At 53.7% G+C, this 20,257-nt stretch overlaps 1 protein-coding gene across 2 annotated transcripts in view; it reads right to left on the bottom strand.

Moving 5' to 3' along the window:
• Kmt2d (lysine methyltransferase 2D) overlaps positions 1 to 20,251 on the bottom strand; it is a 38,186-nt gene extending 17,935 nt beyond the window's left edge. The window contains exons 1-34 of one of the 2 annotated variants that reach the window (XM_010623599.2): positions 19,890 to 20,251; positions 15,551 to 15,636; positions 15,202 to 15,328; positions 14,839 to 15,062; positions 14,624 to 14,733; positions 14,277 to 14,439; positions 13,763 to 13,928; positions 13,541 to 13,655; positions 13,273 to 13,430; positions 12,953 to 13,098; positions 11,332 to 12,816; positions 10,132 to 11,240; positions 9,557 to 9,670; positions 9,023 to 9,133; positions 8,488 to 8,592; positions 7,118 to 7,299; positions 6,761 to 6,925; positions 6,562 to 6,671; positions 6,416 to 6,463; positions 5,564 to 5,785; positions 5,227 to 5,346; positions 5,034 to 5,138; positions 4,680 to 4,810; positions 4,450 to 4,597; positions 4,217 to 4,282; positions 3,962 to 4,072; positions 3,607 to 3,744; positions 3,436 to 3,520; positions 2,973 to 3,214; positions 2,819 to 2,892; positions 2,560 to 2,610; positions 638 to 2,449; positions 352 to 534; positions 140 to 276 (exon numbers count right to left, since the gene is read on the bottom strand). In XM_010623599.2, coding sequence (XP_010621901.1) covers positions 140 to 276; positions 352 to 534; positions 638 to 2,449; positions 2,560 to 2,610; positions 2,819 to 2,892; positions 2,973 to 3,214; positions 3,436 to 3,520; positions 3,607 to 3,744; positions 3,962 to 4,072; positions 4,217 to 4,282; positions 4,450 to 4,597; positions 4,680 to 4,810; positions 5,034 to 5,138; positions 5,227 to 5,346; positions 5,564 to 5,785; positions 6,416 to 6,463; positions 6,562 to 6,671; positions 6,761 to 6,925; positions 7,118 to 7,299; positions 8,488 to 8,592; positions 9,023 to 9,133; positions 9,557 to 9,670; positions 10,132 to 11,240; positions 11,332 to 12,816; positions 12,953 to 13,098; positions 13,273 to 13,430; positions 13,541 to 13,655; positions 13,763 to 13,928; positions 14,277 to 14,439; positions 14,624 to 14,733; positions 14,839 to 15,062; positions 15,202 to 15,328; positions 15,551 to 15,599 — 8,312 coding nt within the window. In that variant the 5' untranslated portion in view covers positions 15,600 to 15,636; positions 19,890 to 20,251. The remainder of the gene's footprint in view (positions 1 to 139; positions 277 to 351; positions 535 to 637; positions 2,450 to 2,559; positions 2,611 to 2,818; positions 2,893 to 2,972; positions 3,215 to 3,435; positions 3,521 to 3,606; positions 3,745 to 3,961; positions 4,073 to 4,216; positions 4,283 to 4,449; positions 4,598 to 4,679; positions 4,811 to 5,033; positions 5,139 to 5,226; positions 5,347 to 5,563; positions 5,786 to 6,415; positions 6,464 to 6,561; positions 6,672 to 6,760; positions 6,926 to 7,117; positions 7,300 to 8,487; positions 8,593 to 9,022; positions 9,134 to 9,556; positions 9,671 to 10,131; positions 11,241 to 11,331; positions 12,817 to 12,952; positions 13,099 to 13,272; positions 13,431 to 13,540; positions 13,656 to 13,762; positions 13,929 to 14,276; positions 14,440 to 14,623; positions 14,734 to 14,838; positions 15,063 to 15,201; positions 15,329 to 15,550; positions 15,637 to 19,889) is intronic. The other variant, XM_010623602.2, reaches the window with a different exon arrangement.
• Between the last annotated feature and the right edge of the window lie 6 nt (positions 20,252 to 20,257).

The raw sequence follows: 20,257 nt of genomic DNA, 5'->3' as shown, positions 1-20,257 counted from the left end.
ACAGAATTAAAGCAGTGAGCGGGGGGGAATGAGGAAGAGTGACGCCAGAGGATTCGTGAGAGGAAAATCAAAGCCAGCATGTCATGGTGACAAAATCTGTCCCCTTGGTTTACTCCCAGGGAATTTGCTGGAGCCTCACCGGCTATTCACATCCATAGAGGAAGGTGTGGCTGGTGGAGGCGGCCGCGAAAGTCGGTCATCACTAGGGAAGGGCCCCGGTCCCAAGACTGGGCCACCTAGTTTGCTTGGGGGTATCCCCACTAGGCTGCTCTTGTCCTAGAAAAAAGAAATGAGTGAAGGTGGGGCCACTGTTGGTGTCGTGGCCCTAACACCCCTTGCCACTCTACCTACCTGCGTCCCAGTGAAAGGAGTCTGGCCTCTACTCAGCTGTTCAAAGGCAGGGCCGCTGGACTCTGCCCCCCAGCTGCCTGGGTGTCCCAGGGCACCTGCAGCTGCCGCAGCTGTCTCCTTTTCCTGCCGAAGGGTGTTGCGCTGGATCTGCTGCCGAATCAGTAGCTCCCGGAGTCGCTGGCGCTGCACAGAAAACAGTGAAGAGGAGTAAGCCATTCTATTCCAATCACGGGGCTAGGGTGAAATTAGCGGAGAAATGAGGACTCAGTTCCAGGATAACGCGTACCTGTCGTTGCTTCTCCAGCTCTGTCTGACTGAGGCTGGACATGCCGGGGTCCTGGGTACTTGGGAGTTCAGGTGCCGCCAACGAGCTACTCATTGCAGCCCCTGGGTCTTCTCGCTTTTCACCGGGAGAGGTGATGCTTGCCCGTTGTGAGGCTCCATGGGACAGGAAGGGGAGGGATCCATCGGGTGCAGGCGGTGGCAGAACTGATGCAGGGCGTAGTGGGGACAGCCCGTAGCCCTCCCCTGTGGACCCACTGCTGGGCCCCAGGGGGCTGCCCGATGGGTGGAAGTTCCCAGTAGCTACTGCGTAGTTTGTGCTTTGAGGCTTGCCCAAGGTGGGGCCGGGCCCAAAATGGCTGTTGATCCCATGGGGTGGAGGGAGAACAGGCTGAGGGACAGGGGGCTTTAGGGAAGGTTCCCCTACACCCTGGGGGAAAGTAAAACGCATGGGAGAGGGAGTGCCCACAAATGCACCTGTCCCAGGGGAGCGGGCAAAATTGGGGGGCTGTCCACTAGGGACCTTGGCATGGAGCTCACCCACTGGCCCCGAGGGCAGTGCTGCTGGGAAGCCCCCAGCCCCCAACGGAGTGTGGGCTAGAGACCCAGGCTTAAAGGCAACTTCAGGGGGTTGGGGTCGGGGTGGCTTATGCAACGGAGCAAATGGGTCTCGGGACTGAGGGCGTGAGGGAGGGCGAGAATAGGGATCTGGGGACTGGAAGCGAGGAGTAACAGGGGATGGGCAGAAAGCCTCGGTAGACAGAGGACGAGGGGTGAGTGGGGACTGGGAGCTGGACTGGGACTGAGGACTGGCTGGAACTCGGGAGAAAGGGTCAGAAGGCAGTGAGCGAGGGGGCAGGGCACAGCAGCTCTCAGGGGGTGGAGGCTGGGGCCGAGGGGTCAGTGGGGGCTGGGCATAGGGGTCAGGGTAAGGACCTGGGCGAAAGATGTCTGGGTGGCTGGGAGGGGAGGGGGCCAAAGCCTGGGCGGGGGGTGGTTCCTGGGGCCGAAGACCCAGGCCTGGGCTCTGGGGCTCTACCTGAGTTGCCCGAGGGGTCAAAGGGGCTTTGAAAACATCAGGTGCCTTTAACTCCAGGCCACCCAGGTGGGGGCCTGAAGAGGGTGAGTCCACAAAACCTAGGTTTGAGGGCCCATAGCTGGGAGAGGATGCCCCAAGCTCTTCCTTCTTCACCTCCAAGGCCTTCCGGGTCTCCCCGAAAGCTGGTGGTGAGAGCAGAGGCTCGGAAGCCTTGCCCCCTGCCACCCCTGGGCTCTCAGGCACAGCCAAGTTGTCCAGGGAGGGACAGCGGGGCTTGAGGAAGAGGTCAGGCGTGGAGGGCTGGTGTCGGGGGGTGCCAGGAGGAGTGGTGTGGAACTCCCCTGACTGGCCAGTCCCAGGACGAGATGAGGCACCCAGCATCGGGGGCTGCGCAGGGGCCCCAGCTGGACTTGGATAGGGAGGACAGGTGGGTGGTGCCGCAGGGAAGCGGGGCTCCTGGGCGTAGGCGGGGGCCAGTCCAAAGGGGTCCTGCGAAGGCACTTGGGCGGGCACCTGGGGTGGGAGCTTGAGGAAGAGCTCACCGGGGGAGTCGGGGCCGGGCACTGTGCCCGCTGGTGGCTTCAGGAACCCATCCGCAGAGGTAGACAAGCCGGCGGGGGTGGTGGGGCTGCCAATGAAAATGGTGGGGGCCGCAGCAGGGAGCGGACTGCCCAGTGCCCCTGGCTGGGGGGGAATGCGGAGATGGAGGGCCGGTCGATCAGTCTTACGGGCTATGTCGCCCACCTTGGTCTGCTTGTTGATCTGGCTCTCAGCCTGCTACAGGAGGAGACCAGGCACAGAGCAGTCAGGCTGCTGTGGACAGGCCCCTGGTCCCCCAACCCTAGATGGGCCGCCCACTATAGGACACTGATGGATCACCTACTCACCTTCTGCACCTTGTTGATGCGATGAGCTGCCCGGTTATCTTTGGCCTTTTGCTGAGGGACATAAGACACAACACAGGGCCTAGCATTTAGTCTCCAGCCCAGCCGGTCCTCAAAACTTCACTCACATTCCCCACTCATGGCGCCCCCCAGGCCCAGTTCCTTGAGGAGTAAGGTGCAGGAGATGGGACTGAGATCAATGTCTCCCTCAAGACATCTCCCTCCACCTAGGTTCCCAGGCTAGCCATGCTCTTTGTCTCACCAGGTAGGGGGCTTTGTCAGCAGCTGGAACTTTTCTCCAGAGCTTCATGATTTGTTTGCAACGGCTAGACCAGTCTGGAGGCAGAGACTGAGTCAGAGGAGACTCCACCTGCCAGACTGCCAGGTTGTTTCCCTTGCCCTCATCCCAAAGGTACCTGGGTAATCTTGCTTGAGATTAGGAAAGTTAATGTTGGCATAGAGCACAGGTGAGATGGTAGAGAGCTGACCCAACTCCTCGTCCTTCTCCCAGCGCTGCAGGCTCCGCTGGTTATAGGAGAGCCCGTCGCCCTCACCCTCCGTCGTGGGGGTGGTGGGTGTGGAGGGCGTGGTGCCCCCTGAGCCTGTCCAGGGGCTGTCTGGCTCACCGGGTTCTGGGCTAAAGAAGCCCCCGCGCTCCCTGGGGCGCAGGGGCAGAGAGTCACAGGGGGCAGGGATGCCAAGCCCCACCCAAAAAAGCCTCAGGCCACTGCCTGCCCCACAGAGGGCCACCAACAAAGAGAGGCAAGTGGGGGAAGTATCACTACAGTGGCCTATGCATCCAAGGGAGGCAAAGTATAGGCCTTACTGGAAGGAAAGGATAACAGTGACTACCCACTGAGGTTAAGCATAGATACCAACCTAGAATCCAGGAATGGAGACTGGCAGAGGCCCGGGTAGGAGTCCATTGGGCTGTTGGAAGGGAGATTGCCCAAAGGGAGTCCACCTATAAGAGGGACAGGATCAGAAAAAGCTTGGCCTAGGGCAAGCCTGGCTATGACAGTCTTCAAATTACTTCCCCCACCACCTCACCTTGGAGAAAGGGCCTCTGCAGCGGTGTACGGCTGCCTTCTAGGCCAGGGGTTCCACAGCCCAGATGCTGCTCTCGTTCAGAGCCCAGGACATCCTTGAAGAGCTGCTGCAAGTCCTTGGACTCCATTTTGGGCAGTTCTGTTAGAAAATGATAAAGGACACTACTGGAAGACTGAGAGGTACAAGTCAAACCACAGGTCTACACTGTTCACATCCAGGAAAGGAACAACCTTTCCTTGCTCCTCACCACCAGATTTCCCACTAGAGAAGCTATACAGAGCAGCCCCACACGTAGGATCCTCTTCTTTGCCAATGGAGGACCCTTGTACATGAAGAAGACCTTTGTAAATCTCACCTTCTGTAGGAATCCTATCTAAGTCAGAGCTAAGCATCCCTTCACCTGGGGTGCCTGGTTTCTCAGGGTCACTGGGCACTGGGGATGCCTTTACACCCCCATCCTCAGGTCCTGCAATTGCCAAAAGAAACCCATCAGCCAAGGCCATGAGGTATGAAGGTACCACCCTTACCACCCTGAACCATGGAAGTTTCCAGTCTCTAAACCTGACAATGCTCAGGGCAGAGCAGACTGAAAGACGGGGCACACCCTCACCTGGTGTATCAGCCATGCTCTCCAGGCCACGGGATTCTTCTTCTGCAACATCTGGACCATCATCTCCTAAAAGCAACAGTCCCCATTCTGATCAGAGAAGGCCTATACCTGATGCCCAGCAGGTCCACAGTTCCACAGATCAGGGCCCTTGGCCCACCCCAGATACCTGGAGACCACCCCTTCTGCACCAGACACCCTTGCCAGTATGAGCAAGAAAGTCAGGCATCACTAACCTTTCTGTGAGATGGGGAGCTCCTTTCTTTCTGAGCCTCCATCTCCCCGGGTTTTTGGGGTTCCTAGTGCAAAGCTTGGTCGGCCCATCCCAACTGCAAAAAGGGCTTTCCGGCTCAGGTCCAGCAGCTCCTTCCCAAAGAAGGCTTCCTGAGGAAGGAGTCAGGAGAAAAGCTTCTTGTTGCCCTGTAGATACAGACATCTCCTTCACCCCTCAGAATCCGAGACTCACCTGCAGGTAAGCAGGGAACATGTCCTCTAGTTTGCTCTTCTTGCGTCCCCGCCGCTGTTGCTTCTTCTTCTCATCCCCATCAACGAGGCCCTGTTCCATGGAGCCCTCTGCAGGCAGATCAGTAGGCATCACTGTGGACAGAATAGTGTGGAGAGCTAAGGGTCTCTGGAGTACTGGGCATGCTGCACCCAATTCCACCAAGCAACACTGTTACTCTCTCCCCCAAACCAGCCGGGGCTGCTGTTCTCTTGGCCCTTGCAGTGGGCTCCCAGCCCAGTCCTCCCTGGCATTGCTCTATGGATGCTGTGATCCCCACCTTCTCCCAGGCCCCATCGGTGCCCTCACCCGTCTCACCCTCGTCGGGCTGCCCATCCCCACTCAACACCTCCGCCTGTGCAGCAGGCCCCTTTTTCACACGTGTATGGGATTTCCGCTGTCGCACCATGAAACCACCAATACCTATGAGGAGGTGGATCTGAGGATGAGAAGCCACTGGGGACGTGGTGAGCTGCCCTTCACCACCCATCTCCCCATGCCAGGGCCTTACCAGGCCGATAAGGTTTGCGCTTGCGTTTTTTGCTTTCTTCAGTCTCTTCTTTGCCAGGTTCCACTTCAGGGCTAGCAGGGCCCTCCAGTTTAATCTCACACTCCATGTGCTCCACTCCACCTGCATGTGGTGACATAAGAGAAAGAATCAGGGGTGTGGGCCCTTTCACCCTTGTCAGCTTGCTGTGCAAATTGCTCAGTACCTTGCCTTAGGCTGCCTGGACAAGACCAGCAGCGCTGGAGGGTGACTGAGAATGGAAATGCAGCCCCCACCCAAATCCCAATTTCCACAGGTACCTGCCCACTACTGCCCCTCTCCCTACGTTCCCCAGTCCAACCTTCACCCTTGAGCAGCTCATCAGCATCCAGGTCCCCATCCTTCTTGTCATCAGGGCCAAGGGCATCTGAGGGCTCCGAACCCTCCAGTCCCGCCTCGCCTGGGAGGCCCAACCGTCCTCGCCGCTGGCGTCGCTTGTGCAGTGGTGACATGGTCAGGTTACGCAGCACAGCCATGCCAGTTTCTGTCAGCCATACTCCCTCAAAGCGAAAGTACTGGGGCTCTGGACAAGGAAAAAGACCATGTGACGCCAGGATAGAGGCCCCAAGAAAACCAGAACTCACAAGTTTCAACCTTCGTTCCCAGATGAGACAAAAGTAGTAACAGAGGAAATCCAGCTTGGGGTCTAAGGGCTGGGAAAAAGCAGTCCACCAAGGGATAGAGACCTCAGTTCTCCATCAGTGACCCAGGGAATTCAGAAAGGGAACAACTACTACACAAGCCTGGCTGTGCTTAGGATTAAACCTAGGTTCACCAAATAGATTCTGTCAGGTGCATGGAGGGCTCCTACTTGCTAAAAAAGGTGGCACACAGTGCCCCAGATGCCAGGAATACCCATGTCATAATGGAGGAGATGGCCCCAATCTCCTTCCCTGAGAAAAGTTGTGCTTTTTGCACATCTGGCAATCGAGAGGCAATACTGACTCCTGAAAAGTGCAATGTCTAGAAAACTGGAGACCTTGGATCTAGTCATAATTCTGCCACTAATTTACTAGGTGACCTTGGGCAGGTCACTCAACCTCCCTGGATCTTAGTTTCCTCTTCTTAAAATGAAGAGATGAAGGAGGGGGGTTGGAGGTAGACAGACAATGTATCTTATCTGGCTCTGGCATTCAAACTTCTGGTGTCTCACCTGGCTCTTTCATCTTCATAGGCACCAATTCTGGAGGGGCAACTGGTACTGTAGGAAGGATAATTGAAAGATAACTTAGGGGACTGTCCAAAAGCAAGACACACTTACCTTGTCTCTTCCTTGCCCTTCCCAGCACTCGTACTCACCCACAGGCTTTACCACATAGGGCTGGCAGGAAACACAGTCAAAGCCTTCATCGGCCGCCTGCTCCACATCATCCTCGGTGAAGAGGCTCTCACAGCCAGCATGCATCCACCTGGGAAAATGCAGATGGGATGAGCAGGCAGGCAACACCAGGCTGACACAGGGAAGCAGGGCTGATATAAGGGGATGGGACATTCTCACCGTTCACAGTGGCGGCACTGGATCAGCAAGTCCTCTTCCACATATGGAGCATGACAGATAGGACAGGTCACCAGGCTAGCACAAGGCCCACAGTGCGTGTAACTATTCTGCCACTCACAGTGGAAGCCAGGAGAGGCAGCCCCACACTGCATACAAGACACGCACCTGGTAGGAGCAAGAGAGAAAAACCCTTAGCGCCTCACCTCACCAAAGCATCCAGAGGCACTCCCTCTGAAAGCCAGATGAGCAGCCCAGCCTCCCAAATGCAGCCTGTCTCGTATTCTGTATCACATTCACTCTAACACCTCAGGCTTGTGTGCCAGGCCCCAGGCTCCTTGGAAGACCAAGTCTCCTTACCACTTGCACTTCCAGCCACCCTTGGGCACAGTGAGTAGTGGGGGGTCCAGGCAGTATGTGTGGTAGCTGATGTCACAGTCATCACAAAGCAGCAGGCGTGAAGGGTCGGAGGCCTGGCCGCACACCTCGCACACGATACACTCCACACAACGCCAGCCCTTCAGCAGCATCACCTTGGTGATCTGGTGCAACAGATACAATTCCTCAGGGTGTGAGTGGGGAAGAAGACTTAAACAGTTAAGGATGGAGAAACCTCAGTGCACAGGCCACCTCCACCCAATTAGAGAAGCTTAGACAGAGCACTCTCACCCCCAAAACAATAGCTGTCAGGAACCTCTGCCAACAGAGAACAGCCTCACTAGCTGTTGACTTATATGGAGTTTTTTTGGAGCAGGGTTGAGAAAGAGTCTCACCATGTAGTTCAGGCTGGCCGTGAACTCATGGCAATCCTCCTGCCTCAGCCTCCCCAGTGCTGGGATCATAGGTGTGCACCACCAAGCCCAGCACCACGGCCTTTATACCAAAGTGGAATACCAACTGTTCACTAGCCAAGCCCCAAAGAAGACTGTGGACAGAATTAGGTTGTACTCCCAATTTTTCTTGGGCATTTAGAACTCACTACTAATACAAGTTAGTAAATAGCAGTGAATTAAATCATAAATTAGTATTATTAAAAACCCTAGGGGGCCAGGGATTTGGCTCAGTGGTCCCGCCATCCGCCTTGCAAGCGCAACGACCTGAGTTTGATCCCTGGTACCCACCCCCTCAAAAAAACACAAAACCTAAAACCCTAAATCATGCTTAGGTCAAAAACAGTGCATTCTCTTTGTACTAATGGTTTTATGTTCTATCTCCAAACTATACTGTGTTTTCTATTGATAAAAGTTGTCAGTATTTATGTGATGGACTGAATTATACCAGCAGGTTTTGTTCTTTTTTTTTTTTGGTTGAACTCTGGTCCTTGCGCTTGCAAGGCAGGCCATTTACCAGCAGGTTTTGTTCTACCACAAAGAAACTATAAAGCCTGCCATGTTCCAAGTACTTTTCCTTGAGATAAGTTTGACAACTACTGCTGACTGATGAACAACTTCCAGGAACAGTGGCCACTTTAAGAGATAGTGTAGCATCAGGGATGTAGCATAGCAGTGGAGCACCTGTCTGGCAAGCAGATTTTATGTAACTGAATTCGATTCCCGGTACATTAAAAAAAAAAAAAAAAATAGTGTGACCAGGAAGGAGGCATAGGGTAAGAAAGAACTGGAGGACAGGCAAGGACAGGAAAACAACAACAAAACTCCAAAAATACGCACAAACCAAAAGGAAAAACTGACCCTGTTCCCCATCCTACACCTCTGCAGCCCTGAACTTACCTTGCTGTTGACACAGTAAGGGTGATAGCACTGAGAGCACTGTGAACAAGCCAGGAGGTGGCCCTCTGCTCCCCGACCAAAGCTGCCACATACTACACACATGTCCTGGGGAAACAGAAACTTCAATGTCCAACCAGGCCTCTTCGTCTTACCTAGTCCCAGCCAACTACAACACTAATCTGAGACAGGGGCAGCAGGAAGTTAGAAGCCCATCCCACAGTATTAAGACATTTAAAAGGCCTGTTCAGAGCACGGGATCTGCTTCACTTATTCAACCCACAGGAAATAAGCTTCCCTTGCAGATCCTGCTCACCCAATGGTAACTTGCTTAGGCAAAGGAAGAAGAAATTACAGGAAGATAAGATGGGGTAAGGAATGGTTGAAGCTAGGCGTGGTAGCACATGCCTGTAATACCAGCACTTCAGAGGCTGAGGCAGGAGGACCACTGCAAGTTTGAGGGCAGCCTGGGCTACATAGTGAGTTCAAGGCCAGCCCAAACTATGTACTGAGATCCTGTCTACCCCAAGTATGGTACCTGCATTAGAACAAATTTGTCCGTGTTGGAGAAGAGAACCACAGTATTTTGCATGGTGTCGTCGTCATCTTCTTCCTCCTCCTTACTGGGAGAGCTATCGATATCAGCCACCTTATAAACAGAGAGTTGTGGAAAATGAGGAAGATGAATATGACACAACTAACCTGCTTCTTCTTTGGTATGGGGGAAGGAGGTATGAACCCCTGGCTGACATAAAGGGCTGACTCCAGCATTATGAGACAGAAGAAAACCCCAACTTCCAAACTAGGTCTCAGTTCAATGGCAGAGATGTCAGAGAAGCCTGAAAGCCAAGCAGACAGGAGCATAAACTTGGCCAGATAGGCCCTAGGCCAGTGGTGATGATCCTATGGCATGCACACTGCAGCGGGCTGTTTGTATCACTGAAAGCCTAAAAGGTTTACTATCACTGCCCTAGGCTAGCAAGCATGCAGTCAACCGGCAGTATTCAAAGGATGTTTAATTTTGAAGGGGCCAGGTAAAACATTCTAGGGAGAATGAGAGGCCTCTCCTTACTACCAGAGTCTCAATGGAAGAAGTGGTTGATTTTAGCCGGGCCCGTCCCCTCCCGCGTCCTCCATGTGCTCCTCCACGAGGCCGGCGTCTTCCTGGGAAACTACTGCTGCGACCCTGGGTGAGGGAAGAGAAGGATTACAAAAGCAAGTCAAGATCCAGTGTGTTGGGTCCTCAGGCTGGGAGGTAAAAGAGGAGATGGACAGAGTATGACAGGTTATGAAGTCCAAGAGTCCCACTCATCACAGGGGAAGAAAGCAAGCCCCCAAATATCATCGACAAGCGGGGTTCCAGCCCTAGGCCCATTCTCCCCTCCAAGAAGAGAGAGAAGTCTAAGTAGTACAAGGAGAAAAAATAGTGACTTTGAGTAAGACCCAAGTTTCTGGTCCTACTTCCAAATGACTAAAACCTGGGTAAATCGTTTGCCTTCTCCATGTATCAGCATTCACCTTAATAAAGTGAAAAGTTGGACTAGAGGACCTCTGCCAGTGTCGGATTCAGTAAAGCAAGTGTGAAGGTATCACAACTATACTTCTCACATAACCTGGAACACATCCAAGAGCTAGACAGCTCCTTACCTGTTTGATTCGGGAACGGGCTGGGGAGCTGCGCCGCCGCCCCTTGTCCCCCTCAGCTTTGCCTCCGCTGATAGCTGTCCCAGCATCACACAGCAGTGAGTCATCAGTCTCTGGCAGTGAGTCAGTACAGAGCCGCAGGGAGCCCTCATCTCGGACTGGACTAACATCTGTAGATACCCCCAGCTCCATGGATAGAGAGCCACCCCCCTCGGGGTCAGGAGAACCCAGCAGGGGCTCTGAACCAGGAAAACTGGCACTGGCATCACCCTGGCTCAGATTAGAGATCTCATTTACAATGTCGGACTTGATGAGAGTAGGTGGCATGGGGGCCACTGGTGCACGGGCCTCCTCCTGCTCCTCACAGGGTGAGCCCTGCTCTGCCTGCTTGCATTCCGGGCCATAGACCTCCATAGGGGTCACAGGGGCCAGCTCCTCTGGGTCAAGGAGCACAGGGGAACCTTTAAATTCACTAGCCAAGCTGCCAGGGGTCTGTCCAGCCTCCGGCTGTGAACCAGGAGCATCAGTCCCATCAAGAGGAGCCATGTCTTCCTCCAAGCCAGAGAAGTCATCCAGGGCTGGGGCAGGGCTGGGGGCAGGACAAGATAGATCCCCCATAGGGGAGGGAAGAGGGCTGGTGGCACTGGGTTCCAAGGCTGGGCATTCAGGTTCTGGGCCTTTTTCAGTCTCCATCTCATGTGGCTCAGCTTCATCTGAGACCTCCACTTCCTTCCCCATAGGACTCAATGGGGAGGGAACAGACAGTGGCAGAGCAGGAGGGGAGCGGTGGGAAGGAGAGGCGTTTGGGGGAGGTAAGGAATGCTGAAGGAGTGGAGAACACTGTGGGGGGAGGGGCTCCATCAGGATGGGAGAAGCAGGTTCCTCTGGGGAACCCGGAGATGGGGGAAGGATCATCGGGGGCACAGGCTCAGGGTCAGTGCAGTTAGCTTCCGGAGGAGGGCTGATGGGTGTCTCTAGGATGGGGGCAGCCAGTGGTGACTCAGGGTCACTGTCCCCTTTGGCACCAAAGGGGTACTCTAACTCCCCCAAAGGAGACAGAGCTGGTGGGGCCGCAGCTGGGATAATGGGTGAAAGTGGAGGAGGAAGAGGATCTGAGGGGAAGAGAAAAAAAAGGGCTCTTAGATTACATGTACCATAGAGTTAAGATTGTCCCAGGGAAAGGAGGCACCAATATCCCCTTACCTGGTGGCATCAGCTGAGGTGACAAGGATGGCTCTCCTGATGGAGACAAGGGCAGCTCCTCAGGCAGAGCAGATAGAGGTGGTTCCCCAGGCTCAGACAGGGCCGGCTCTCCAAGCAAAGGGGATAAGGGTAGCTCCCCAGGTTGGGGGAACAAGGGCAACTCCTCAGGTGGGGGGCACTGGCCTGGTGCCTCAGGAGGCTCTTCAGGCTGAGGGGACCCACGTGGTAACTCAGGCCTGGGGGACAGGCATGGCTCCTCAGGCATGGGGGACAAGTGGGGCTCCTTAGACTGAGGGGATAGATGTAATTCCTCAGGCTGGGGGGACAAGTGTGGTTCCTCAGGCACAGGGGACAAGTGTAGCTCCTCAGGCTGAGAGGACAGACTTGGCTCCTCAAGCACAGAGGACAGGCATGCCTCCTCAGACCTTGAAGACAGGTGCATCTCCTCAGGCTGGGTGCAGTGTAGGGGATCCTCAGGCTGGGGGGACAGGCGTGGCTCCTCAGGCTGGGGGCAGAGTTGGGGCTCCTCAGGCTGGGGGGACAGGCGTGGCTCCTCAGGCTGGGGGCAGAGTTGGGGCTCCTCAGGCAGTGGTGAAAGGGGTGACTCCTCCAGCGGTAGGGACATGAGTGAGTCCTCCGGTGGTGGCGAAGCAGGTGAGTCTTCAGACGGCGGGGATGTGGGAGAGTCCTCAGGTGGTGGGGATAGGCGTGAAGCTTCAGGTGGAGGTGACGTGGGAGATTCCTCAGGGGGTGGAGACAGAGGAGATTCCTCAGGGGGTGGAGACAGCCGTGACACCTCAGGTGGGGGGGACATGGGTGAGTCTTCAGGTGGGGGGGACATGGGTGAGTCTTCAGGGGGTGGGGACAGGCGTGATGCCTCAGGAGGTGGAGACAAAGGAGACTCCTCAGGTGGAGGGGACAGAGGAGACTCTTCAAATGGTGGGTACAGGCGAGATGCCTCAGGTGGTGGAGACATGGGCGACTCTTCAGGCGGAGGGGACATAGGCGACTCCTCAGGTGGTGGAGACACACGAGATGCTTCAGGTGGTGGAGAAGTGGGCAATTCCTCAGGAGGAGGAGATAGGGGAGACTCCTCAAATGGTGGAGACAGGGGTGTTGTCTCTGGTGGCGGGGACAGGGGCGTCTCAAGTGCAGGAGACACAGGTGACTCTCTTGGAGGAGAGAAGGGAGACTCCTCCAGGGGAGAAAAAGCTGATGATTCAGGTGGGGGTGACAGAGGAGACTCCTCAGGCGGTGGAGAGAGGGGTGACTCTTCAGGTAGCGGGGACAAGCATGATGCCTCAGGTGGTGGGGATGCAGGTGACTCCTCAGGCGGCGGGGACAGGCGTGAGGCCTCAGGTGGCGGGGATGTGGGTGATTCCTCAGGTGGTGGGGACAGGGGCGACTCCTCAGGCAGGGGTAGCAGTGGCATCTCCTCATTTAGTGGGGCCTCCGACTGGGGCTCAGCTTGGGCCCCTGCTCTCCCTGCAGACATAACACACTATAGTCCTACCAAGCTCAGCTCTATTCCACAAAAAGTGCAAGTCTGAGGCAAAGCAAAGCTGTCTTTTGCCAGAGAATAAAAAGGGATTAATTTCAAGGACCCTTAAACCCTACTCACCTAGTGGTTTGGCTTCACATTGCAGGGGCCCCGGTTCCTTGGGTTGCATAGAGGTCACGTGCCCACCCTTTGGCTGCCCTTGGCATGCAACGTACAGAGCATCAGGCCCATCAGTGGGGATATCGCCAGGCTCTGGGGGTGAAAATCTGCAGAGGGTACAGGGGAGCAGGCACTGTGGCACTCATGAGTTAACAACAGCTACAGAGTAACCTGGGGTGAGCCATGATTGTACTGCCCACTTTAGAGCTCTCCTCTAAAAGTCCCAGCCAACCTCAGTCCTTCTGACCCCCATTTGTATCTCAACCAGTTACACTACTTACTTGCTACAGGCAGAGGGATGCTGCTCAGCAACAGAACTGACAGGCTGACCTTCCTGGGCTTTGTGGCAGTGGTGACAGAGCGAGTAGTTCTCAAACCACTCAGAGTTGGGATTCAGCTCTGATGAGCCTGTCCCACAGGCCCGGCATACCCGGCATGCCTAGTAGAAAGAAGTGGGCAAAACCAGCATTGATCAGACGAAGAGCAGAGGACTGGTCAATGCAGGGAAACTCAGGGTGCTTACAGGAGGCAGAATCAGGAGACACTCACCTTACACTTCCAGGAGTGAGCAGGCAGTTCCTCCATGGGTGGTTTTAAGCAGAAGGTATGGTACCCTTTGTCACATGTCTCACAGACCAACATCTTAGAGTCATTCCCAGGTTTCCTGCAGGGCACAGAGTACATTACAGGGTCCTCGCTCCCCCACCTCCATTTTCAACTCTAACCTGTGCTGCTTCACCTAAGGCTTCCCTCCTGCCCTCTTATTCTTACCTGCAGGCTTGGCACACTTTGCATTCAGGGCACTGCCAACCAGCACGTTTGCGGGCAGTCAGAGCAGTGTCCAAGCAGGCCCCATGATAGTGATGCCCACAGCTGGTACAGAAGAACAAGTCACACAACTCCCCTGGCCCCTCACATACTGCACAGCTAGCCTCCTCTGCAGTGGGAAGGGACAGACAGCACAGATTAGCTAGGGATTTCTGGCACAACTAGGGACAGTACCATATACCTAACAGGTACTCTGTGAACACAGAATAAACAAATAACAAATAGTTACAGAGTACTGAGTGCCTCTCTGGTATATGCCAGGTACTATTCTAGGTATCACACACACTATGGAAAATGAGATAGGAAAGCCCCTGCACTTACAAAGTTCACATCTAATTTAGCAGGGCAGACTGACAGGATACAATTATAGATTTTGACAAGTGCTCTGCAGAGTACCAAATTTCAAGGCACACTCGGCCTCTCATTTGCCCTACATCCAAAGGATAGGACTTCGCACCCAGGTGTGCAGCTCCCTCACTGTGCTCTGGGCATAACAGCTGCAGTGTTTTCATGGATAAGAAGGAACCACTGGCAGTCGCGCAGGGGAAATGGTAAAGCCGTGGACATCCAGGTGAGCGGCAAGGGATGGAGGCACCGAGCCTGGTGCAGTGGGAACAGCGCTGCCAAAGATGAAGACAAAGCCTCAGTGCCAGCCAGCTTTTTCCAGAGAAACGATTTAGGCTCTGCCCCAGTATGCCCAGTCTTTCTCATCCTACCCCAACTCTCAGAAGCCCACTAGCCCTGCCCATCCTCAGCAAGCCCAGCCCTGCCTTCACCTGTGCAATCCCCTGGCCTTGGCCCTACCTGTGAGATCCCTGAGAAGATGGCCTTGTCCACACCACATAGTTCTGGGCCCTCCTGTCCCCACACACCTGCTGACCATGCAGCACACCAATGATGTGCCCAGCAGGACCCTTTTCAGGTGAGAAGAAGAAATAGAGAGCAGTTAACAAGGTGACAGCCAGCTCAGGATGACCCAGCCCCTACCTGATGTCTTTCCCCCACCTCCTGTCACTTACCTCCAGGTTCTCCTAGGTGGGCAGGTGTAAGGCCCTCAGGGAAACCAATTTGTGACAGGTCCTCACTGGGCAGCACTGCCTCATTGGGCCCTGCATTCCCGCCAGGGGCCACCACTGGAGACCGGGGCCAATCAAATGGCAACTCAAAGCGCCGTAGTTCCCGTTGCCCATGAAGACTGGGCTCCCCGCAGTTACAGAGAGCACAACGCCGCACCGGACCCCCGCTGTGGACACACAAGCATCAGCACTGCCAACCCTATGACTTTGCACATCCATACTTCTAAATCCTCTTCCTTGAAGCCCTAGACTTTCAAATCAAATCCTCATGTGCCCATATGTTCCCATTTCTTCCAAGTGAGTTACCTGAAGTTCTGGGGAGGCTCCTGAAGCCTGGTACTCCCAGAACTGGGGTCACAGACTTCCCCCACATGTGGGTTAGGAAGGTCTGGCTCAGGAGCACCTGGATCCTCAGAGGCCACAGGTCCATCAGCTAAATGAGCAGATAGAGAAGCATGTATCAGCCTGATTTACTACTAAGTCCACGTACCAAACTTATGAGATTATCCAAAACCCTTTGTCTCCAAGAACAACATTCTTCACTTACCTATCTATTACACAGACTTAACTCACTTCCTTGCACCAGGACCAGAAATATAAGATTGCCCATGAAGAGCCAAAAGCCATCAGCAAAGACAGAATTGGTTCTACTTACCTGCCGGTTCTGAATCTTTATCCTCACCAGGCTGCTTCTGGCTGTCCATCCCTCTCTCCGACTGGGCAGGGCCCTCTCGGGGAGACCTGTTGGTGCCAAGAGATATCTGTATGTCCAATATGTTTCTCCAATAAGCTCTTTTCCCAGAATCCTAGAAGAAGTCAGCCAACAGTATCAGACCCTACAGACATCAGAGCCAAGCCTTACCTACAAACTCCCATATTAATGGCAAAGAAAGTTATCCTCCCTGATCCTTATCACTGCCCAGTTCTTTACCAGATAAATATATAGCCTCTTCTCCCACTCTGGATTCTCAGGGATCTACTTCACTTCCTCACTTCTACCCTCCATAACAGTTCCTAGGGCAATAGAATCCAACTAAGATGCACTTCTACTTTACATCTAGTACCACCCTTTGCCTGATCTCTAAGCCCCTGCTTTCTGATGGGACCTATTTCCTGTCCTGGATATTTTTCCTCAGTTAACATCCTAGAGGCTTGTAAGAGCCAATTCAGACAGAAGTAATCATGACCCAGGAAATCTCAGTCCAGACAAAAAAATATCTCTCCCTGAAGCAGAGTCCTAGGGTCTTGGAAAAACAAACAAACAAACAAACAAAACAACAGCAACAACAAAAACACTACTAGAACTAAAGACTAGCTGTGGATGGATCTCCCCAACTCCCACTAGTTTCAACTAGGACATCTCAATCACAACAGAAGAAATCCCAATTTCCACCCAAATGTCCTCATTTAGAGCTCCCGCCTGCTCCTGGCCCTGACTCTGTATCAGCCCTGGTTCTCACCCACCCTGAAGGCCTCAGGTCGTTGCCCTTAGCAATGCCAACTGCCCTTCCTCCTCTGAAGTCCCTAGTAGTTAACAGAAGTGGGCCTTAAGAGTTACTGAGCATGTGTAGCCAGGCCTGAGGCAAAGCATGCTGGGAGTTGTAGTCTCAGGAAGCACACTGCCACTTGGAGGAGGTCTAAATGGGGCAGGACACAGCAAAGTAGCTTCCTTCCTCTTCCGTCAAGCAAGGTTTCCACACACATGGGCGGAGGGAATAACGGTCCCTTGTCCCCCTTCACAGACATGCCAGCATTTGACCAGAGTCAAATGAAACACACTAAAGTTATGCCTAAAAAAAGTTGAGCCTTTAAACACTTGAATATATTTCTCTTCATCTCTGAGGAATATAAGCATAGTACAAAAACAGAAAAGAGTAAAGAACAATTATAGAAATGAGGAATAGGAAGGGAAACATAAGAAAAGTGATAAGAATTATGTACTAGCAGCCGTTAGTGAGAAGGATAGGCCCCTTTCTTAATTGGAAAATGAAAGTATGTAACATTTCTAGAATATGGTGATAGAAAGTGATGGTGGGGTGATAGAAATCCCTAAGAAAGGACTGTAAATAATAAAAGTTTGAGAAATTTATCTCCCACATTTTCCACTCCTCTTAACAACAGTGTCCACAGCAACTTTAGTGAGGACAACCTTATCCTCTCGAACTGAAAGGCAAACACCACAGTCAGCTACTTGAGGCTGAATGATATGGGAACCCTCAAAGGTGCCCAGGATTGGTAAATCAATTCTCTAATTACCAAAAGTATCAGTCCTCCTTCCCTGAGCTCACACTTTATTTCCAGATGTTGCCAATACCCTCTCCTGTCATGTCACAGGAAAGGACATTATTTTGCTTCTCCCTAACACTCATAATCTATTAAACAGGGAACATTAAAGCATCACTAGATTCCTGTCAGGACCATTCCCAAGCCATCTCTCTTACCCAACCCTGCCAAATAACCACATCTAAAAAGAAAGGGTGGGTCATCTGGCCAGCTCACAACAAAGCTTCTGTAGAACTCTGAGAGGCCCTTAGAAACTACCTATGGGAAGTAGAGCTGGTGGTCAGAGCAATAGCCAGAACCCTCTTCTTATTCAGCCATTCAAGGCCTGACCACACCCAGAAAGTCCAAAGGGGCCTCAAAGTTTTCTAAACGTTGCATCTTGCTGTATCTTAACTACCACATGCCCCCAAAGATCCTCTAAGAGCTCTGTTCTCAAAGTTGAGGCCAAAGGAGTCACAAACAGCAAGAAATAAAAAGCAACAGTGATAACACAATGGGTAGGAGGAGAACCACCTCACACAAGGCCAGAGGGACAAATTCCTCTGCCCTCCCCCGAGCACAGTCTTCTCAAGGCTTGTAAAACTAGCACTGTCCAAGAATGTACAGAAACCATCCTCATCCAGCCGTGGGGAACAGAGTACCAATAGCCACCAGTCACAGCCCCATTCATGGAGCCATGGAAGATGAGAGATTAAGAAGCAAGAAAGTATCCTCCAAGCTGTACCAAAAATAATCTAGAGGAAACTCCAAAAAGCCTGAACTTCAGTCCCTATTTCGCACCCCCACAGTTTAGCATCTGTACCCCAATGCCAAATCCCACTATTAAGCCCTTCAATGCTTCAAAACAAGTAAAGGCAGAAGTTAAGCCCCCACCCCCACCATCTCATCATTCTCAGCCAGTGCACACAGATACACATATACACCAGTGGGTTTTCCCTAGATCTGAACGGGGCTAGTGCCTGACCAGGCTTCTTCTGATCCAGGGAGTAAAATTGTACCAACAACCCTTAGTTCTACATGCAAGAGCCCCAAAACAGCAGCAAAGAAGGCAGAGATTTATCTCAACCCTCTCTCCTCCCTGCATTAATTCCACACCAATAGTTTTTACTCCCATTTTCCCAGCCAAGGGAGAAATGGAGACTTGGACAGGCGAAAAGCTAAAGCAGGCCCTTGAGTGAACAGCTCTTCAGTGGGATTCAGGACTTCCTGGTTCCCAGCCTGAGAATCAAACCACACCTCTTTCCACCCCCAGGTTGGGTCAGCCCTTCAGGAAGGATCCAAATGGCAAGCAACACTGCCCTGCAGACCCTTCACACTATCCTTGGGTCTTCCTAGCTAACAAGGTGCAATTCCACCTAAGGAAGTTGTTTGGGGACAGACAAAAGAGGGACCCTCTAACAGAAGGAAAGAGCAAAGAGCACAGTTGACAGCTCACCTCACTCCACCACCTCTGTGCCACCTCTCACCTCCCAGAAATCTTTCAAGGGCAAACCCCCCACTTTTCCCTTTCCAAGACCAGACTCAAGGAGATCTAGCACATGTATGTTGGAGGGGGTGGGGTGAGGCAGCAAAATGCACCAGCCAAATCCCTGCTGGGCAGCATGACAGGTGTGAAGGGGGCTGTCCCAGCCCAGGGCCCAGAGGCTGAGACATGAAGCTCATGCTACATCCCTCCTGCTGGAACATACACACCCCTTCTCCCCAGCACCTCCTGCCAGGGCTGGACTGCCAGCAAAAAAGAGCTGGGGAATCTATCTTTTCTCCTCCAAAAAGGTACAGGCCACCCTACTCTGCAGGGCTGGGACAGGATCTGAGAATCAGTTAACATTCCCTGGCCAGAAAAGAGTTAGGTCTGAGAGGGGCCTCCAGGATTGGCCACGGACTCATGGGCAGCCACACCAAACCCAGAGAGCGGGAGACAAAAGCCATTTTTTTGCAGCCCACATAGGCAGGAACAAATCTCAACAGCCTCCTCTATAATCCCCTGGAGATTATGTCCATCCCGAGAGGAGGGGAGGCAAGGCAGGCTAAGACAGCACTAGGCCTCACCGGGGTCACTTTGGCAAGCAGGGGTAGTTTAAAGTTGAACAGCAGGGCCAGAGCTGCCCCCAGCCCCGCCTCCTTCTTGCCCAGCCACCCCCTTGACCACACACTAGTCAGTTTCCACACCCCCTCTCCTTTGCTCAGAGAAAGGAGGCCTGGTGAAAGATCTAGGGTTCCTTGAGTTTCCCAGAGACTACTCTGAATGTCTGCCCGGGGAAGAAATAACCTTAAAGTCCAACCTGGCAGTAAGTCTGACCTAGCAGTGGCAACCTCCCCCTCATCCCAAGTTGTTCTGTCCCAAGGCCCACAGGAACCCTGGGGGAAGAAGCAGCCGCCTAGGACTGGCGCTGGCACGAGGGCCTGGGTCCTACTTTAGTCGAACTCCCCTCAACTCAAAAATAAACAAGCAGGGAAGCTGCCTGGACAGGTTCCCAAACTCCGTGGTTCCCTGAACCCCTAGTCTTTAAAGAGGCACACCCCAAGGCACCAGGCCTCTGGTCTGACCTGGCGACTGGCTCCGGTTCCCTTGACAGACCCTGCCAAAGGAACCCTCCTCAGCTCTGGCACCCCCTTCTCCAACCTAAAGGCCAGCACCGGCCAAGATAGTCCATCTGGCTGGGCCCCCAGTCCAACCCTTTCTTGGCCCTGGCCAGGCGGACTTCACTCACCTCTTCACAGGGCGATCCAGAAATCCTCATCCGAGAACATGGCCAGAGCCCGGGCCGCTCCCCGACCTCCAACCGCCACAGCGATCACAGCCGCCCCCCGCACGGGGGGGCTTAGGGGGGCCAAAAACGGTAAATCCAGGTCGGAGTGGCCACCCTCCCCCCCCACGAAAAAAAGCAAGAAGCCAAAGGGAGGTTCTCTGCCTCGGGTTCCAGCAGTTTAGGTTTCCATGGACAGCCCCAAGGCGGTGAATCCCGAGCGGACACAAAGAGAGCACCGGTGGCTTTGATCTTGGGTGAGCAGGCTCCGCATCCGAGTCGCCGGGAGGCCTCCGAGTCCTAGGGCCCGGCCAGCGCCCCGGCAGCCCGCG

Source organism: Fukomys damarensis, unplaced genomic scaffold (assembly GCF_012274545.1).
Source record: "Fukomys damarensis isolate Sample0158 unplaced genomic scaffold, DMR_v1.0_HiC HiC_scaffold_15, whole genome shotgun sequence".
NCBI classification, from domain to species: domain Eukaryota; kingdom Metazoa; phylum Chordata; class Mammalia; order Rodentia; family Bathyergidae; genus Fukomys; species Fukomys damarensis.
Note: the sequence above shows the minus strand (reverse complement) of the source record. Positions and strands in the feature narration are given on the sequence as shown.